Source organism: Corylus avellana, chromosome ca8, assembly GCF_901000735.1.
Source record: "Corylus avellana chromosome ca8, CavTom2PMs-1.0".
NCBI lineage: Eukaryota > Viridiplantae > Streptophyta > Magnoliopsida > Fagales > Betulaceae > Corylus > Corylus avellana.
Window position 1 is genome coordinate 2,632,457 of NC_081548.1, and position 15,482 is coordinate 2,647,938.

At 37.0% G+C, this 15,482-nt stretch overlaps 2 protein-coding genes across 2 annotated transcripts; one reads left to right on the forward strand and one right to left on the reverse strand.

Moving 5' to 3' along the window:
* Nucleotides 1–606: 606 nt before the first annotated feature.
* On the forward strand, nt 607–3,040 carry LOC132189833 (U-box domain-containing protein 4-like). The gene is made up of 2 exons (XM_059604639.1): nt 607–1,359; nt 1,808–3,040. Exons 1-2 carry the CDS (start codon nt 803–805, stop codon nt 2,718–2,720), a joined length of 1,470 nt encoding a protein of 489 aa, XP_059460622.1. The 5' UTR covers nt 607–802; the 3' UTR covers nt 2,721–3,040.
* A 3,683-nt stretch (nt 3,041–6,723) lies between these two features.
* On the reverse strand, nt 6,724–14,942 carry LOC132189160 (chaperone protein ClpB4, mitochondrial). Its single transcript, XM_059603745.1, is given in 11 exon segments — nt 6,724–7,284; nt 7,991–8,917; nt 9,012–9,082; nt 9,085–9,276; nt 9,959–10,267; nt 10,553–10,703; nt 11,506–11,560; nt 12,782–12,977; nt 13,677–13,914; nt 13,980–14,198; nt 14,607–14,942. Coding segments are annotated over 11 exon segments (2,955 nt in total). The 5' UTR covers nt 14,889–14,942; the 3' UTR covers nt 6,724–6,969.
* Nucleotides 14,943–15,482: the final 540 nt, after the last annotated feature.

The following is a 15,482-nucleotide window of genomic DNA, read 5'->3' on the forward strand; positions in this document are numbered from 1 at the left end:
GCCTTTTCCAGATACCAAAACCCATTCACTTATTAGATCTGATCTCATGCAATCCACTCACTTATTAAGAGTAATGGCTCTACAAATGCTGTTAATTTCATTAAATCTAGAAATTCAATATCACATACTCTTATTTAGGATTCGCTTGGGATAACGGTTTTAATAAGTGCAATTTTAAAACGTTCGCGTATTTGCAAAAAAGCAACCCCATAGTCTGCTTATAGAAATCGCAATTTTTTTTTTTTATATATATTTTAAATTATATGTATTTTAAATCGTAATGCCAAATATTTATAAATATATTTTATAAGAATATCATATGATTCATAACCAACTGTCCCCCATTTTCAAATTATGGTGAACAAAAGAAAATATTTAGATAAGATTAGGTTTTATTATATATAACTATTTTACGACAAAACTGATCAGTCCCCACGTGTCACATGGGGGGTAATAAAGGTAAAAATATTTAACAGATGTCAATTTGGTAAAAATTAATAATAAAAGGTGTAGTAGAGTAGTAGAGTAGGTAGCTGCATCACTCTCTGGAATAAAACCATTTAATTTTACCGTCACTCTGAAACACTAATAAATAACGAAACAAAGAAAGTCAATTATAATACAAAAAAAAACTCAAAAGCCCACACTGTCTCTGTCTCTGATCACTGAAACGCTCATAGAAAACACCAAACTGTCCAAACAAAACCTAACACTTTCTTCTTCTTCTTCTTCTTCTCTTTCTCTAGAAGTTTTGTACTGGTTTTCTTGGCAATGTAGTTGGCCTGACACGTCATAGGACGAAATGGCCAAGTGTCAGCGAAACGACGTCGCGTCATTGATCCTCGACCGACCAGCCACCGACGCCGGGGGACATTCCCGTCTATGGACGGTCTTCTCCGGTTCTGCATTCCGCCGGGTGATATTTGACGCAGTCAGCTGCGGCGGCGGATCCCGCCAACGTAACCGTCGCCGCGAGGAGGAAGAATTTATAGTCGCAACCGCCAGATCAACGGCCAAGGCGCCGGAGAAGCGGAAGGCGGTGAGGTCCGAGAAGCTCGCGGATCTTCTGAGCATGGCGGACTCGCCGGAGGCCGAGAGCGACGCGGAGACGAAGCGGAAGGAGGACGCGCTGGAGGAGCTGAAGCGCGTGGCCAGGGACCTCCAGGCCGAGGACTTGGCGACGAGAAAGTATGCCGCGCGGAGCGTGAGGCTACGCGCAAAGGAGGACTCGGAGGCCAGAGTGACGCTCGCTATGCTCGGAGCGATCCCTCCCCTGGTCGGAATGCTCGACTCAGAGGACGCCGATTCTCAGATCGCCTCGCTCTATGCGATGCTCAATCTCGGGATCGGCAACGACGTGTGAGTTTTTCCGTTTTGAATCGGAATCTGATTCTCTGTCACTTTCTCTGTTTGATTTGTTTCTTTCGTATTAACTACATTTATTTTTTCTTTAAATTTATTTTTTTAGCTCCCTAACTGTCATTTTCTCGCTCTATTAGCGTCTTAATTTCCGTATTTACAGGTAATTTTGTAAAGTACATGTCGTTTTCGGTGTTGTTGTTACCTATAATTAACTTCCATTAATTCTCTTTTTAAATATTTGCTTATTTATCGTTGAATTTCTCTCTTTCTCTTCAATCCTTCAAAAATCTGACTTTTTCCCCTTTCTAATTCAGTTTTATGTCTTTTAGCGAATGCTCGTACGCCATGCTTTTCTTCGTGTTAATTTATATTTATTAATTAATTGCTGCATTATTAATCACGTTTGATTCTCAGTTATCCACTTCTTGTTTGGAACCTTTTGCAGGAACAAAGCGGCCATTGTGAAAGCTGGAGGTGTTCACAATATGCTAAAGCTGATTGAATCTCCGGGCGATCCAAACCCATCAGTCTTGGAAGCCATAGTGGCCAATTTCCTTGGCTTGAGCGCATTGGATTCGAACAAACCGGTGATCGGATCGTCGGGTGCAATCCCATTCTTGGTCAAAACCCTTCAGAGCAGTAGCCCCCAGGCCAAGCAAGACGCCTTCCGTGCGCTTTACAACCTTTCCATCTTCGCCTCCAACGTTTCAGTCATCTTGGAGACCGATTTGATCCCATTTCTATTGAAAACGCTGGGTGACATGGAAGTGAGTGAGAGGGTTTTAGCAATCCTCAGCAATGTGGTATCCACCCCGGAAGGCCGAAAGGCAATCAGCCGTGCCCCGGACGCATTCCCGATATTGGTTGATGCGTTGAATTGGAACGATTCGCCGGGTTGCCAAGAGAAGGCGTCTTACATTTTGATGGTAATGGCACACAAAGCATATGGTGATAGGCAGGCAATGATAGAGGCAGGAATCGTGTCTTCCTTGCTAGAACTAACTCTTTTGGGTAGCACATTGGCCCAGAAGAGGGCTTCAAGGATGTTGGAGTGTTTGAGAGTGGATAAAGGGAAGCAAGTATCCGAGAATTACGGCGGGAATTCAGGCGGTGCAGCGGTGTCGGCTCCGATTTGTGGCGGGTCTGCATCATCATCTTCTGCAAACCCAAATGCGGGGGAGGTGGAAGATATGATGATGAGTGAGGAGAAAAAGGCAGTGAAGCAATTGGTCCAACAGAGTCTGCAGAACAACATGAAGAGAATTGTGAAGAGGGCAAATTTGCCTCAGGACTTTGTTCCTTCAGACCATTTCAAGTCCCTCACATCTAGCTCCACTTCAAAGAGCTTGCCATTTTGAGGAGACATTTGGAGCTATATATCCAGGAAGGTTTATTACTAGTACTAGGTTGAAGACTTCAGAATCTTTTTTAAGGTTTATTAGGTTTCTGGTCCTTTGTAGCTTTTTTTGTTAGTGAATTAAATATTAGCCTTAAATATATATATATAATCATATTGTACAAGTGTTACTACAACATTTTTAGAACAGTTTTCATTGGGGAGACATGAAGAAATCCCTCTCTCTCTGGTTGATTTGTTTGGATGAAGATTTCTGGGATTTTTAGAGTAATCTTATGTTGGGCTGTGTAAATACTACCCAACTCCTCTTCATTTCGAGTCATCCCATGGTTTACGTTACATTTTACAAATTTAATAAGCTATTTATTCTTACGTTATTTAAGAATTTTTTTTACAAGTGTCATTGTCAGATTCATATAACAATTTATTAAATAAAATACTTTCATCTTTTTTTCATGGGAGACAAGCCAATGTCAAGATTGAAACCTTGGGGTTTCTACTAATTGTAGCATAACACAAACCTACCAAAGTTCAATCATTGACAACTAGCCTTCACAACGATGGATTGAGACATGGGCATAACTATAAATTTTAAGAGTGGGACAAAACAAAAAAGAAATTAAAATTTTGAGGGTCCATTTTATAAAAACACTAAAATTAAAGGAATTTTTCAAACTTTGTAAGCATATTTATTTATTTATTTTTTAGAGAGGGAAAAAAAAAACAGTAGTATTAAGAGGTAACGGCTAGATGCATAACTAATTCGATCACTCCAAATGCTCAATTTTCAAAGATGATTCGGCGATCTAACAATAAATCCAAAACCAACCATCACCCCCCTTTCATTCCATCAATTTTTTTTTTTTTTTTTTCTACCTATCAATGAAAAAAATAAAAATATGGAAAGTTGGTGGAAGTGAGTGACGTCAGTGCGGATCTGTAGAGACGTATACTAACAGGGCAGTGGCATGAGATGCAAATATGGGAATTGGGGGGCTGCTTGTGTCACTCAAGACAATGAAGGGGTCACTTTCAGAGGCCACGAGTACAATTTTTGTCTGCCCGATGGGCCCCTCCTTCTCTCTCTCTCTTATAATATATAGTTATATACAATTACAAACCTGTTGGTTGGAAGGTGTCGGTCGTTTTCTTATTCATCCACACAAATTCAGACCATTCTATACTCTACACATATGATGGAGACCATTGCTTGTTGATTTATTCCATACCATCCATATACGTCCATCAAATGGTCAAGTACTTATTTTATTAAACCAAACTTTTATAATACTTTCAAAATGGGGATATGGGATCCTAGCAATAGCTCAGGAAATTGTCCATAAGCTTTTTTGAAAATATTAGCCATTGAAATTAATCCAATAGTCTACAACCTGCTATGTGTCCATTAATTAAAATATAATATTTTATTATTTAAATTTTAAAAAATAAATATAAAATAAAATAATAATAAAATTTGAGGTGACTGGCCACCTCATTTTTACCATAGGGGTGTGGCCGGCCACCCACCTAAGACATGGGGGTGACTTCGGCCAAACCCAAAAATTAAATTTTTGGGTTTGGCCAAAGGGGTGAGGCCCTACCCCCATGACCCCAAGGGGTGATTTAGCCACCTCTTAAGGCCAAACCCATAAATATAATTTTTGGATTTTGGCCCTAGGAGTGACCAAACCACCCCCTAGGGCCATGGGGGTGGCCCGGCTTTGGCCACCCCATTTTTGCCATAGAGGGTGGCCGGCCACCCCAACTTTTTTTATTATTTTGTTTTATATTTATTTTTTAAAATTTAAATAACAAAATACTAAATTTTAATTAGTGGATACGTGAGAACTTGTAGACCATTGGATTAGTTTCAATGGCCAAGGTTTTAAAAAAAAGCTAATGGGCAATTTCTCAGCTATTACTAGGATCCCGATCCTCAAAATGATTTGTTATCAAACCGTTGGGGATCGGCCAACCCCGAAACTTATAGGGGTGGTCGAGCCACACCCAGTTACCTTTTGGGGTGGCTCGACCACCCCAGTCTGTTTCAAGGGTGGTTGATCCACTACTTTTGAGTCTTTTTTTTTTTCTTCTTCTTTTTTATTTATTTTTTAATTTGAAGAGTTTTTTAAAAAAAAATTGTGAAGGAAATTTTTGTCCTTAAAGATGACATTGACATTTTGTTGGTAGTTTAGGAGGGACACTAACAATAGAGTGATAATTTGAGAGAGATATATGTATTTTTTCCTAGTTTATAAAAGCACTGCTAGGAGTACTATGTCACGTGACATTGTGTATGACGTGTTAGTAACACTTGGACTATCATGTAATTTATAAGCATATAACACTTATTACATCAATCACTAAATAATTAAATTTGATTGTAGCTAATATGACAGTAATATATAAATTATCACGTGACATAGTCGATTTATAAGAAATTGTAGTAAAAAAAAAAAAAACTCTAGTACCCAAGTAATTTCCTATGCTATTGATGCCCTTTTTCAATTGGGAATCTTTAATTTGTCGGTTTTGAATGCTGGGTCTGAATTTTTCTTCCGGAATATTTGGGTTTACACAGTTGAATTGAATTCAATATATAGGTTTGCAGTGAGAACATGAACATGGCTCTTTGAGCTCTCTGATATTTATTACTTATATGCATTGTCAATGCTTTGGCCTCGTTTAATGAGCAATTTTCTATTACCTAATTACATATCTTAACCTAACCTACCTTTTAAAGTTAAAAACTTTCACTTTAGTGTATTAAAATTTTAATTTTTTTTTTTTTATCGGTTAGGTCTTTTTGTTAAAATAGGTAAAAAAAATTCTAAAATATCTATGTTTATGATAAAATAATAAAAAGCAGCAAAGATTCTAGCGTTGGTAAGGATTTAAATAAATTTGCAAAAATACCCACGTCTAAGTCTTTGCAATTTTTTTTTTTTTTAATAAAAAAATATGGGTATTTTGGCAAGATTTAACAGAAAAACCTAACGGCTAATAGAGGACATTGCAAAACAATTGAAAGTCGATATCCTAAATTAAGAATTTTTGAACTTTAAGAATAATTTTAAAACGCGTGAAAGTTTAATAAGTTTTCGTGAAGTTTTTCTTATAAATTACTTACAAACTGACATGATAGTTTACCCAACACTCATCATATTTACAAATAAACGTCAACCAATAATAGAGTATTGTGAAAAGCATGTATTCTAATAATAAATGTCTTGATTTAAAAAACTGAATTGAATTCCTTGGTTATATTTGTATCTCTAAATGTTGGAAGCATATCAGTGACTATCACACATATTTTTGCAGATTCATGATTGTCCGTTTGTGGTCCATTTCGGACCACAATTGCCATTCTTGGACCATATTTTTTGTACCTCTACCTGAAGAATCCGTTTGCGAATGTTTTTATTTATTTATTTTTTTTAGTGTTTATTATTATTATTATTATTCTAAAATGTGTTTTAATATGACATAAAGATAAAAAATTTCTTAATAACATAAATTTTATGTATTTAAACTTTTTTTTTGAAGAATTGGAATTAAAATCAAATTGAGTCTATAAGGTTTTTATTTTTAACAAATAAGTCGACAGATTTACAGTATGCCACGTCAAACCAATCAATTAATGTTATGTGACTCTCTCGTATGTGCCCTTTTCTCTCACATGACACGTTTATTTTATGTTACCAATCTTCACTTGTCAAACGAAAGCTACAGCATCAATTGATATATAGACTAAATTTAATTTTTCCCTAATTGAAAAGGACCTTTCCAGCTGGGTACTCAAGTTGTTGCACCATGGTTGGTTGGTATATATCTATATGAATAAAACAACGTAATATTCTCTCTTCTCCATTTAATCTATGAATATGAGCTCTACCAAAAAAGAAACCTCTCAGATGAGTTTCAAACTTGAACCAATCTAAGTCAACTAAATTTGTAAAAAGAAGCACAATTACTCACTAAGAAATCACCAGGAATCCTGTATCTCTTCAAACACACTTGGATGCTTCTTTGGGTGCCTCTGCAAAACCTTGTGTGTTGTCCAGAAAGTTTAACAAAAAGGTTTTAAGTACACAACGTTTCCATGTCCTAAGAAAACCAGGCCAGTAGCTACACAACTTGACTAAAAAGCACATAAACTCTGATGCATACCTTTTATTCACCATATTTACGGCTCCAAAACACGAACCCGGTCATTTATTCACAACGTTTACAGGCTCCAAAACGCGAACTCAATCATTGGCAGCCATTGCATCATCCATTACAGAGCAGCTCTCCAGTTTCTTTATGCGCAATCTGTTTTGAGGAGGAAGTTCTTTGGCTGACGGAGACACATCGGCGTCAACAATGATTGCGTTGTCCTCTTTGAACTCTCCCCTCAAGATTCCCATTGCAATTTCATTCTCAACCAACTGTTGTATTACCCTCTTAACTGGCCTTGCTCCAAAGTTCGGGTCAAAACCCAACTTCCCAAGAAGCTCTACAGCTTCCATTGTGTAATGAAGATCAATATTCTTGTGTTTGAGCCTCTCTTTCAACCGATCCAGCTGCAAAGGGAAATGACAAGTGTTAAAATGCAACTTTTATGACAAAGGAAAATGGATTTTGCTAATAAGGGCATTGCATTTAGCAATAATTAAAAGAAGAAAAAACAACAGAATATGTATTTAGATTGCTGTATTAAAGGCAACAGTTATAAATATTCACATACACATACAAACAGGCCAAGGTTAAATTAAATATGTCCAAGAAAGTTAAAATAGCCTAACTCAGATTCAATCTATCCTTCCCTTTGTAACCAAGTAATGCTACTTCTCACACCATTTTCACACCGACTGAAGTGGTGTGTTTTAAGTGACTTAACACTTTTTTTTTTTAGTGGCTGATATGGAAAACTGCTTAAAACACATCACGTTAGCCGGTGTGAAATTGATGTCAACAATAGCATAACTCTTTGTAACCCCGACAAGGGAATTATGAATTTTGGATCTATCTCACTCGACAGGTCAACCGTGCAAGGTTACATGTGAACAATAATCCTAAATGTAGCCATAGGATCTCATTCTTCCTCTAGATGGTCATAAAAATAAGTGACTATTATTTAACGACAAGACTGCAACCAACCATTAGGATCTTCTACTGCAGTAGGTTATTGAAGGCATTAAAGGACCGTCAGAATAAGCATAAGTCTCACTAAAGCAATATATAAGAAAAGCTTATACAATAGAGTATTTTATGGAGAAGATTAATCACCTGTATCTCGACAATTTTATTTATTTGATTGGAGTCCAGAGGCTGGAACACAATATACTCGTCAATTCGATTCATGAATTCAGGGCGGAAAGTTTGTCTAGCTAACTCAATAACTTGTTTTTTCATTATATCATACACTGCTTTCTTGTCACCCTGTGTGCTAAGAGTCTCAAGTATATAGTGGGAGCCGATGTTCGAGGTCATTATCACAACACAATTCGTAAAACTAACATGCCTTCCTTGAGAATCAGTTATTCTTCCATCATCCAACAATTGTAACAAAATGTTGAAGACATCGTGGTGTGCTTTCTCTATTTCATCAAAGAGTACTACAGAATAAGGTCTTCGACGAACCACTTCAGTTAGCTGCCCACCTTCTTCATAACCAACATAACCAGGTGGGGCCCCAACCAGGCGCGAAACTGCATGTTTTTCCATGTACTCGCTCATATCGATTCTGACAAGAGCATTTTCAGAGTTAAAAAGATAACCAGCTAAGGCCTTTGCAAGCTCTGTTTTCCCAACACCAGTTGGGCCCATGAACATGAAACTTGCTATGGGTCGATTTGGGTCAGATAATCCTGCCCTCGAGCGTCGGATAGCATCTGCGACTGATTTAACTGCCATATCTTGACCAACCACCCTCTTGTGAAGAACCTCTTCTAGCATCACCAACTTGTCTCTCTCGGATTGTTGAAGATTTGATAAAGGTATACCAGTCCATTTGCTTACAATCTCAGCAATATCAAGATCAGTGACCTCTTCTCGAAGCAAAGATTTTCCAGACGTCCGGAAGTCTGCAAGTTTCTTCTCTGCCTCTTCTAATTGACGTTGAAGGGACATCAAAACTCCATATCTGAGTTCAGCTGCACGATTAAGGTCATACTCACGCTCAGCAGCTTCCATCTCTAGGTTAACTCTATCAATCTGCAAATATTAAAAAGAGATGACAACACGGGGAAAAAAAAAAAATGTGAAGGTGCTCTAGTGTCAATGAATTCTACACTACTTGAATAATTACCTCCTCTTTAATTGATCTTATCCGTGTCATGAGAAACTTCTCATGTTCCCACTGTTCAGTCAATTCTTCTGTTTTTCTTTGAGCAAAGTCAAATCATTTTCCAGCTTGCTTAACCTTTCTTTGGATGCTTTATCGGTGTCGTTTTTCAGAGATAGCTTCTCCATCTCCAACTTTAGAACAGCTCTGTCTACCTCATCCAACTCCGTAGGCTTAGAAGTGATTTCCATTTTCAGCTTTGCAGCAGCTTCATCAACAAGATCAATGGCTGAAAGGGAAAAGCTAAATTAGAAAATGTACAAAGAGAAACTGAGACAAGGAAAACTTCATGATTTTAACAGAAAACTTCCTTTTTGGATGAGACCAAGCTTATGCCAAATGTAGAGGACTACAAAGGGTGAAAAAGAGAGAGAAAAAATCTATTTGCTCCTCCATTAGACTTCTGACTGCTCTCCAGTTTTTTGTAGCTAAGCAAGGGAGAAAACCTACATTACTCACACAAGAAATTTCAATGCTTGGACAAATCCACCCATACAGCACGCTGTTGCAACATCTATCAAAGGATGTAATTCAAATAAACCTCTAAAAATACCCTTTTTCCTCTAAAAAGAAGAAAGTTCCATACAAAAAAGGGGGGGAGCTTAAAAATTGAAAAAAAAAAAAAAAAAAAAAGCGCTTCCAAATCCATGAGGAACAATGATCTCTCTCTCCATAAATTTTTGAACTCTTTAATGTAAACAAATAATGGGCTATTATCCATTTATAACATCACAGCTCAATTAATTGGTATGTGAATGTAGCTCTTGTTGACTTATCAAAAAAAAAAAATAATAATAATAATAATAATAATAATAATTGGTATGTGAATGAATAGACAAGAAAATGATAAAAATAAAACTAAAGCCAACTGACATTGCCATCAATATTGAACACTTGAAGTTACTATTTACCTTTATCAGGCAAAAAACGTTCTGTAATGTATCGATCTGCTAGAACTGCTGCTGCAACGAGAGCACTGTCTGATATTTTAACACCATGATGCAGTTCATAGCGCTCTCGCAATCCACGAAGAATAGATATTGTGTCTTCAACAGATGGTTGAGCACAAAACACTTGTTGAAATCTCCGCTCAAGTGCAGGATCCTTCTCAATGTATTTCCTGTACTCATTCAATGTAGTCGCCCCGATACATCGAAGCTCGCCACGCCCAAGCATTGGTTTCAACAAGTTCCCAGCATCCATTGCACCACTTGTAGCACCTACACACAGATCATCAACATGGCTATCATATAGATACAGTGTAAGAGTGCACAATGCATTACATTGTACATTTAAACATATACGCCACACTCAGATGTCTAGATACATGATTATGGGTGCACATACAAATACAAATGTGACTGATTTTCACTAGTGTTTTCATGTAGTAAATCAATCATGCTCAAGGCACCAGCTTAAATACTACAGAAAAAGTAACAAAGACAGTACATATGCCAGATTCTACACAACATCTATCCCCAAAGCGAATTATATAGTGCACAAACCTGCACCAACAACAGTATGGATCTCATCAATGAATAAAATAATCTGCCCGTTTGAAGCAGTGACCTCCTTCAAGACAGCTTTCAACCTTTCCTCAAAGTCTCCACGAAATTTCGCACCAGCAACTAATGAACCCATATCTAGGGAGATTAACTGTAGGATAAAAGATAAAACGCCAAATCCAACTTTAACGTTTACCATCATGGAAAACAATAGAGTAAACAATGAAGTCATTTCACAGTAAATTTAGCAACATCCAATTACACATACAGAAAGCTTAGTTTGCATCCATATACAAACAGATCCTGAATAGTTCCATCCGCTGAGATTTGTACAATTATCTAAAAAACTGGATTTTTAGCAAATCCAAAATAATATTCCGTTGAAGGCTACAACTTACAATCATAACCAATTATCATGGCAATCATGACATACCGCAACAAAGATCTAAAATAGGCCCGTTCTTATTGAATCTGTTCCATCCGTTCCTGGATCTAAGATACTGTTGATCAGATTCAAATTTATTTATTTATTTTTTTTTTTAAAAAAAAAAAGTTATTTAGGGATTAGTATTATAGTTGAATCTTTGGTAAAAAAAATTGGATGAAGGCCTGTGGGAGACTTATATTCTGATGGAAAGGAAAATTGTTATATCATTTCAGTCTTGTACAACATTCAATTATCAATTTCAAAATCTCAATATCCTGGATCCTGCTAAGCCATCAAATATTTATGATGAAGCAAATTGGACCTCATCCATTTGCTTCATTAAATTCTATTAAGTGCACTGTAGTCTAAAAGAATAAAAACAAAATAATCCAAACTCTAAAAACCAGCTTTCCAGGCAAGTAAATGCTGCTCAAGAAAGACAATGTTGGGCAGTTAATATAGCTAGAGAGAGGACCCACACATCATAAAAAAATAATTGAGGATTAAAACAAAAGAACTTAACTACCTTCCGATTCAACAGTGGTTCTGGTACATCTCCCCGCACAATCCGTTGAGCTAACCTGAAAATTGATATTGGGATTATTAGTGCAAAAAGGAAGTTCCCTATAACCCCACAATCAATGTCACAAGAAAATATTCAAAATATGTTCAATCAATAAGATATGATGATTGTAACATATCTCTTAAGAGAAATGGTTAATATAACCAACACTTCAAACTGGCAGCATGAGTAAACATCATGAGAAGAAAACAGTGACTACTTGAACCTGAAACACCAAATTCAAATGTGCACCCTAATTGGTATTAATTCATAATAGGACATAAAGATATCATTTTAGAATTAAGAATGTCACCAAAGTATCTTATTCATATCATCAATGAAAATTTGGGTTGAACCAAAGCCTCATTAAAGATATCATCAGTAAAGCACCATATGCCATTTGTACCAAATATCTTGTTCTGTAACAATATTCAATAGTTTGCTTTTATATGTGCAAGATAGAACAAATTGTTCATATCAAATGCCTTCTCCATAACAGTATTTCAGGCTTCACATTCGAAAATTACAAGGGAGCAGAAGGAAGAAAGAATTAGCGGAAAGCAGGTGACATAAGCTATACTTAGTTGAGGACACTGTCCATCAACAACATTCTCCGCATATAGACATTAACTTTAAAATTCTCATACCCAATATATGTAGTTCTGATGGAATAAGCCGTCAGTAGATTTCCTTTTCACTATCCAGTTCTTGCTCTGCCAGCCATAAATTTTCGACTGACAATTTACCACACAAGCATTTCACTAAAACTAATTAGTAGGCAAAATGTTGTCAACTTAAGAATCATTATCATGATTTGAACTTGCAGCAAAAACATAAAGTTACAAAAATGAAAAGGTTTAAAAAAAAGCACACCTTTTTTATTTTCTTTCTATTAATTACTTGATGTTGGTCAGATAGATTGAATTAAACTAGAAGGATAGATAATGAAGTGAACTGTCTGATAGCAGCAGATACAAAAAGCACTACATCTAAGATCAGCACTACATCAATCTACAGCCAGCTAGTCATTGAAGTAAAAATGTATGCCCTGTAAAGTCGTTCAGAGATACATGTTCACAAATCTGTACCACTTAGCATCAAAAAGACATTAAAACAACTGAAAACTGAAAATTTTACTTAAAATTATGTAATCACCTAAAACACAATTTTCATGTAGTTGTACAAGAACTATGATGAGGCAAAATTTCCTGAAAGTGAAAACATACTTCCGAAAACATACCCTTCAGCAATTGCAGTCTTCCCCACACCAGGTTCACCAATAATAACAGGATTGTTTTTTGTTCTTCTAGATAATATCTGGATACAACGCCGAATTTCATCATCTCGTCCTATAACAGGATCAAGTTTGCCTCGCCTTGCAAGTTCAGTCAAGTCATTCCCATATTTCTCCAATGCCTCATATTTTCCTTCAGGATCTACATAAGACAGGAAAAATATGTGAGATAAAGGCAACAAATTACAAAATCAGTCCAAGGATGTGACATCACAATGCAAATAAGGTCAACTCAAAGTGGAACATTGGAAAAGAGAGGAAAAGGTTTTTCAAGATGATCCCAATGCTCCCATGATATGTTCTTTGACATCTAAAATACCCCCGTCGCTGCTATCAGTTAAAGAATTTTAATAGATTCCTCGAGAAGAATTAGAATTTCAGCATCAAGATTAGCAGCTTTGTTATCATATGAGCATCAACTACCTTGCGACTGGAAAGCAAGGATGTCAGTATTCAATAATGGTAACAATATATTCCTACAAAAGAATATGCAACAAAAATCTCGATCTATACAGATCTCAATATCCACATTGGAACAAAAATGCCTCGCATGAGAAAAAATGAAAAGCAGGAGTGACCTTCTTGAGCAAACCAACATACCAGTTGTAAACATCTTTGTTTTTTCAAATCTTTGTACTTTCTTTTACTCGTGCTTTGTAGATCTAGCCATTGCCTTATACTTCATATTCTTAAATGATAGGGTAATAAATTTAGTTCAAAGACTATCCTTTGCAGCTTCTTAGAATTTTTTTCAACTATATGTGATTAGTTTCTTATGCAATTCGGGCATATTGTTCTTGTCATAAGATGGCAAAATATCAGTGAGAGGTATGCTTCTTACTTTGATCAGTTACTCTCTGACTTCCACGAACAGCTTGAACAGCATCCTTCAAGTCCTTTTCATTGAGCTGGAGGCTGCTAAATAACTGCTGCCCAAACCTCTTGTCTGAAGGGAATGCCAACACAAGATGCTCTACTGACAAAAACTCATCCCCCATTTCTTTCTTACATTTTCGGGCATTGTCCAAGAGGTTACTGAGATGTGAGCCAATTATAGGGCCACTAGTGTCACCTATCACCTGCAACTAAGATAAATGAGAACCAAACCTGCACAAATAAAAACATCAATCATCAAATTACCTACTTTTGGTTGTTTGGATATGAAGTCGTCTGTAGCCTGCAGAACTGACGTGTTGTCAAGTCCTGCCTTTGTGAATATTCTCCTGGCTAAGCCATCCTTTTGCTCCAGAAGGGCTTTCATCAAATGCTCGGATTCCACCACTTGTTGTTTGAAAACTCGTGCTGCATCAACAGCACCAATAACTCCCTCCCATGCCATCTCAGTGAACTCTGCTTGAGTAACCTTACAACAAACCAAAAGATACATTAGAGAATGAAAAAAGCTTCATAGGTAGCACACCATGCTAAAATCTGTAACAGACAAGAAGCGAGAACTCCAATGTGTCAAAACAAGAAACTAAAGTGTTACCCCAATCGCAAAGCAAAATGGGTTGAACTAAACTACCAAAATTCAAATGATGGATAGCAAATCTGATATAACCAAAACCCAACAACTGTATTACTCTTTTTCTTACTCAATACATACCATACCCAAAAATTTAAACTAAAACCAAACTAAAAGCAAAAACCCCATATGGGGCCTTTCATATCTTCAATACAAAAAAAATCCCATTAAAAAGTTACATTCTTTATCTATGTATTGCATGAAAGTATGCATTTTTATTTGTGGGTTTGAATATCTTCTTCGAACCTGAGACGAGCTGGCGGCGAAGTAGGAGGGAGTGGAAGAGTGAAACTGGCGTCGCGTGAAAGTGTCAGCCAGAAACTTAGCCGAAGCGACATTTCCATCCGAAACTCTGCCGAAAACCAGAGGCCGAGACAGAGAAGAGACAGAATTACCGAGAAAACTACAAGTGGAACCAGAAACTGTGCAAGCGCGATGCTGAGAGTGTGGGAGCCTCGCGGGCCTAGAGGCGTTGAAGGAGGCCGCTAAAAGGGACTTGGTGAGCCTTGAAGCCCTTCTGCTTGCCATATTGGAGATGAAGAAAGGTACACCAAGTTGGGGTTTTGTGCAGGATCGTTCGAATGGGGAGAGATACAGGGAGGGGGGGGGGGGCAGGGGGGGGGGGTGTTTGAAAGCTTGGGGAAGAGGCAAAGGGAAGGTTGTGGAATATTTTCGGAGTTTCCACTTTTTTCTTTTTTTTTTCCTTTCTTTTTCTTTGGTTAGGGACGTGTTTGGTTGTGAGAAAGTTTGGGGATGGACGGGTCTGAATCTGATTGATTCATTGTTTAGAGACAAAATTGTTTCTTGTTTGGTGATTTTCAAACCAAACAGGACGTTAGTGTACTCTGCCACGTTGGCTTACAAGGGTCCCAGCAACCGAAGTGCCATTTCTCGTCTTAGGAAAAAAATAAAAAGTCTTCACGCTATCTTCCATTAGGATCCAGATTCCCTATTCCTGTGCAAAGTAAAAAAAGGAGGAATGTTTTTACTTGATAAGTATAAAAAAATAAAAAAGGAGGATGTTACTATATTCCCACTTTTTTAGACAATTTTTCTACGCTTATAGATGGTTTAAATGGTAGTTTTAAGAGTTAGTTATGGACGTAAAAATATTGTGTAAAG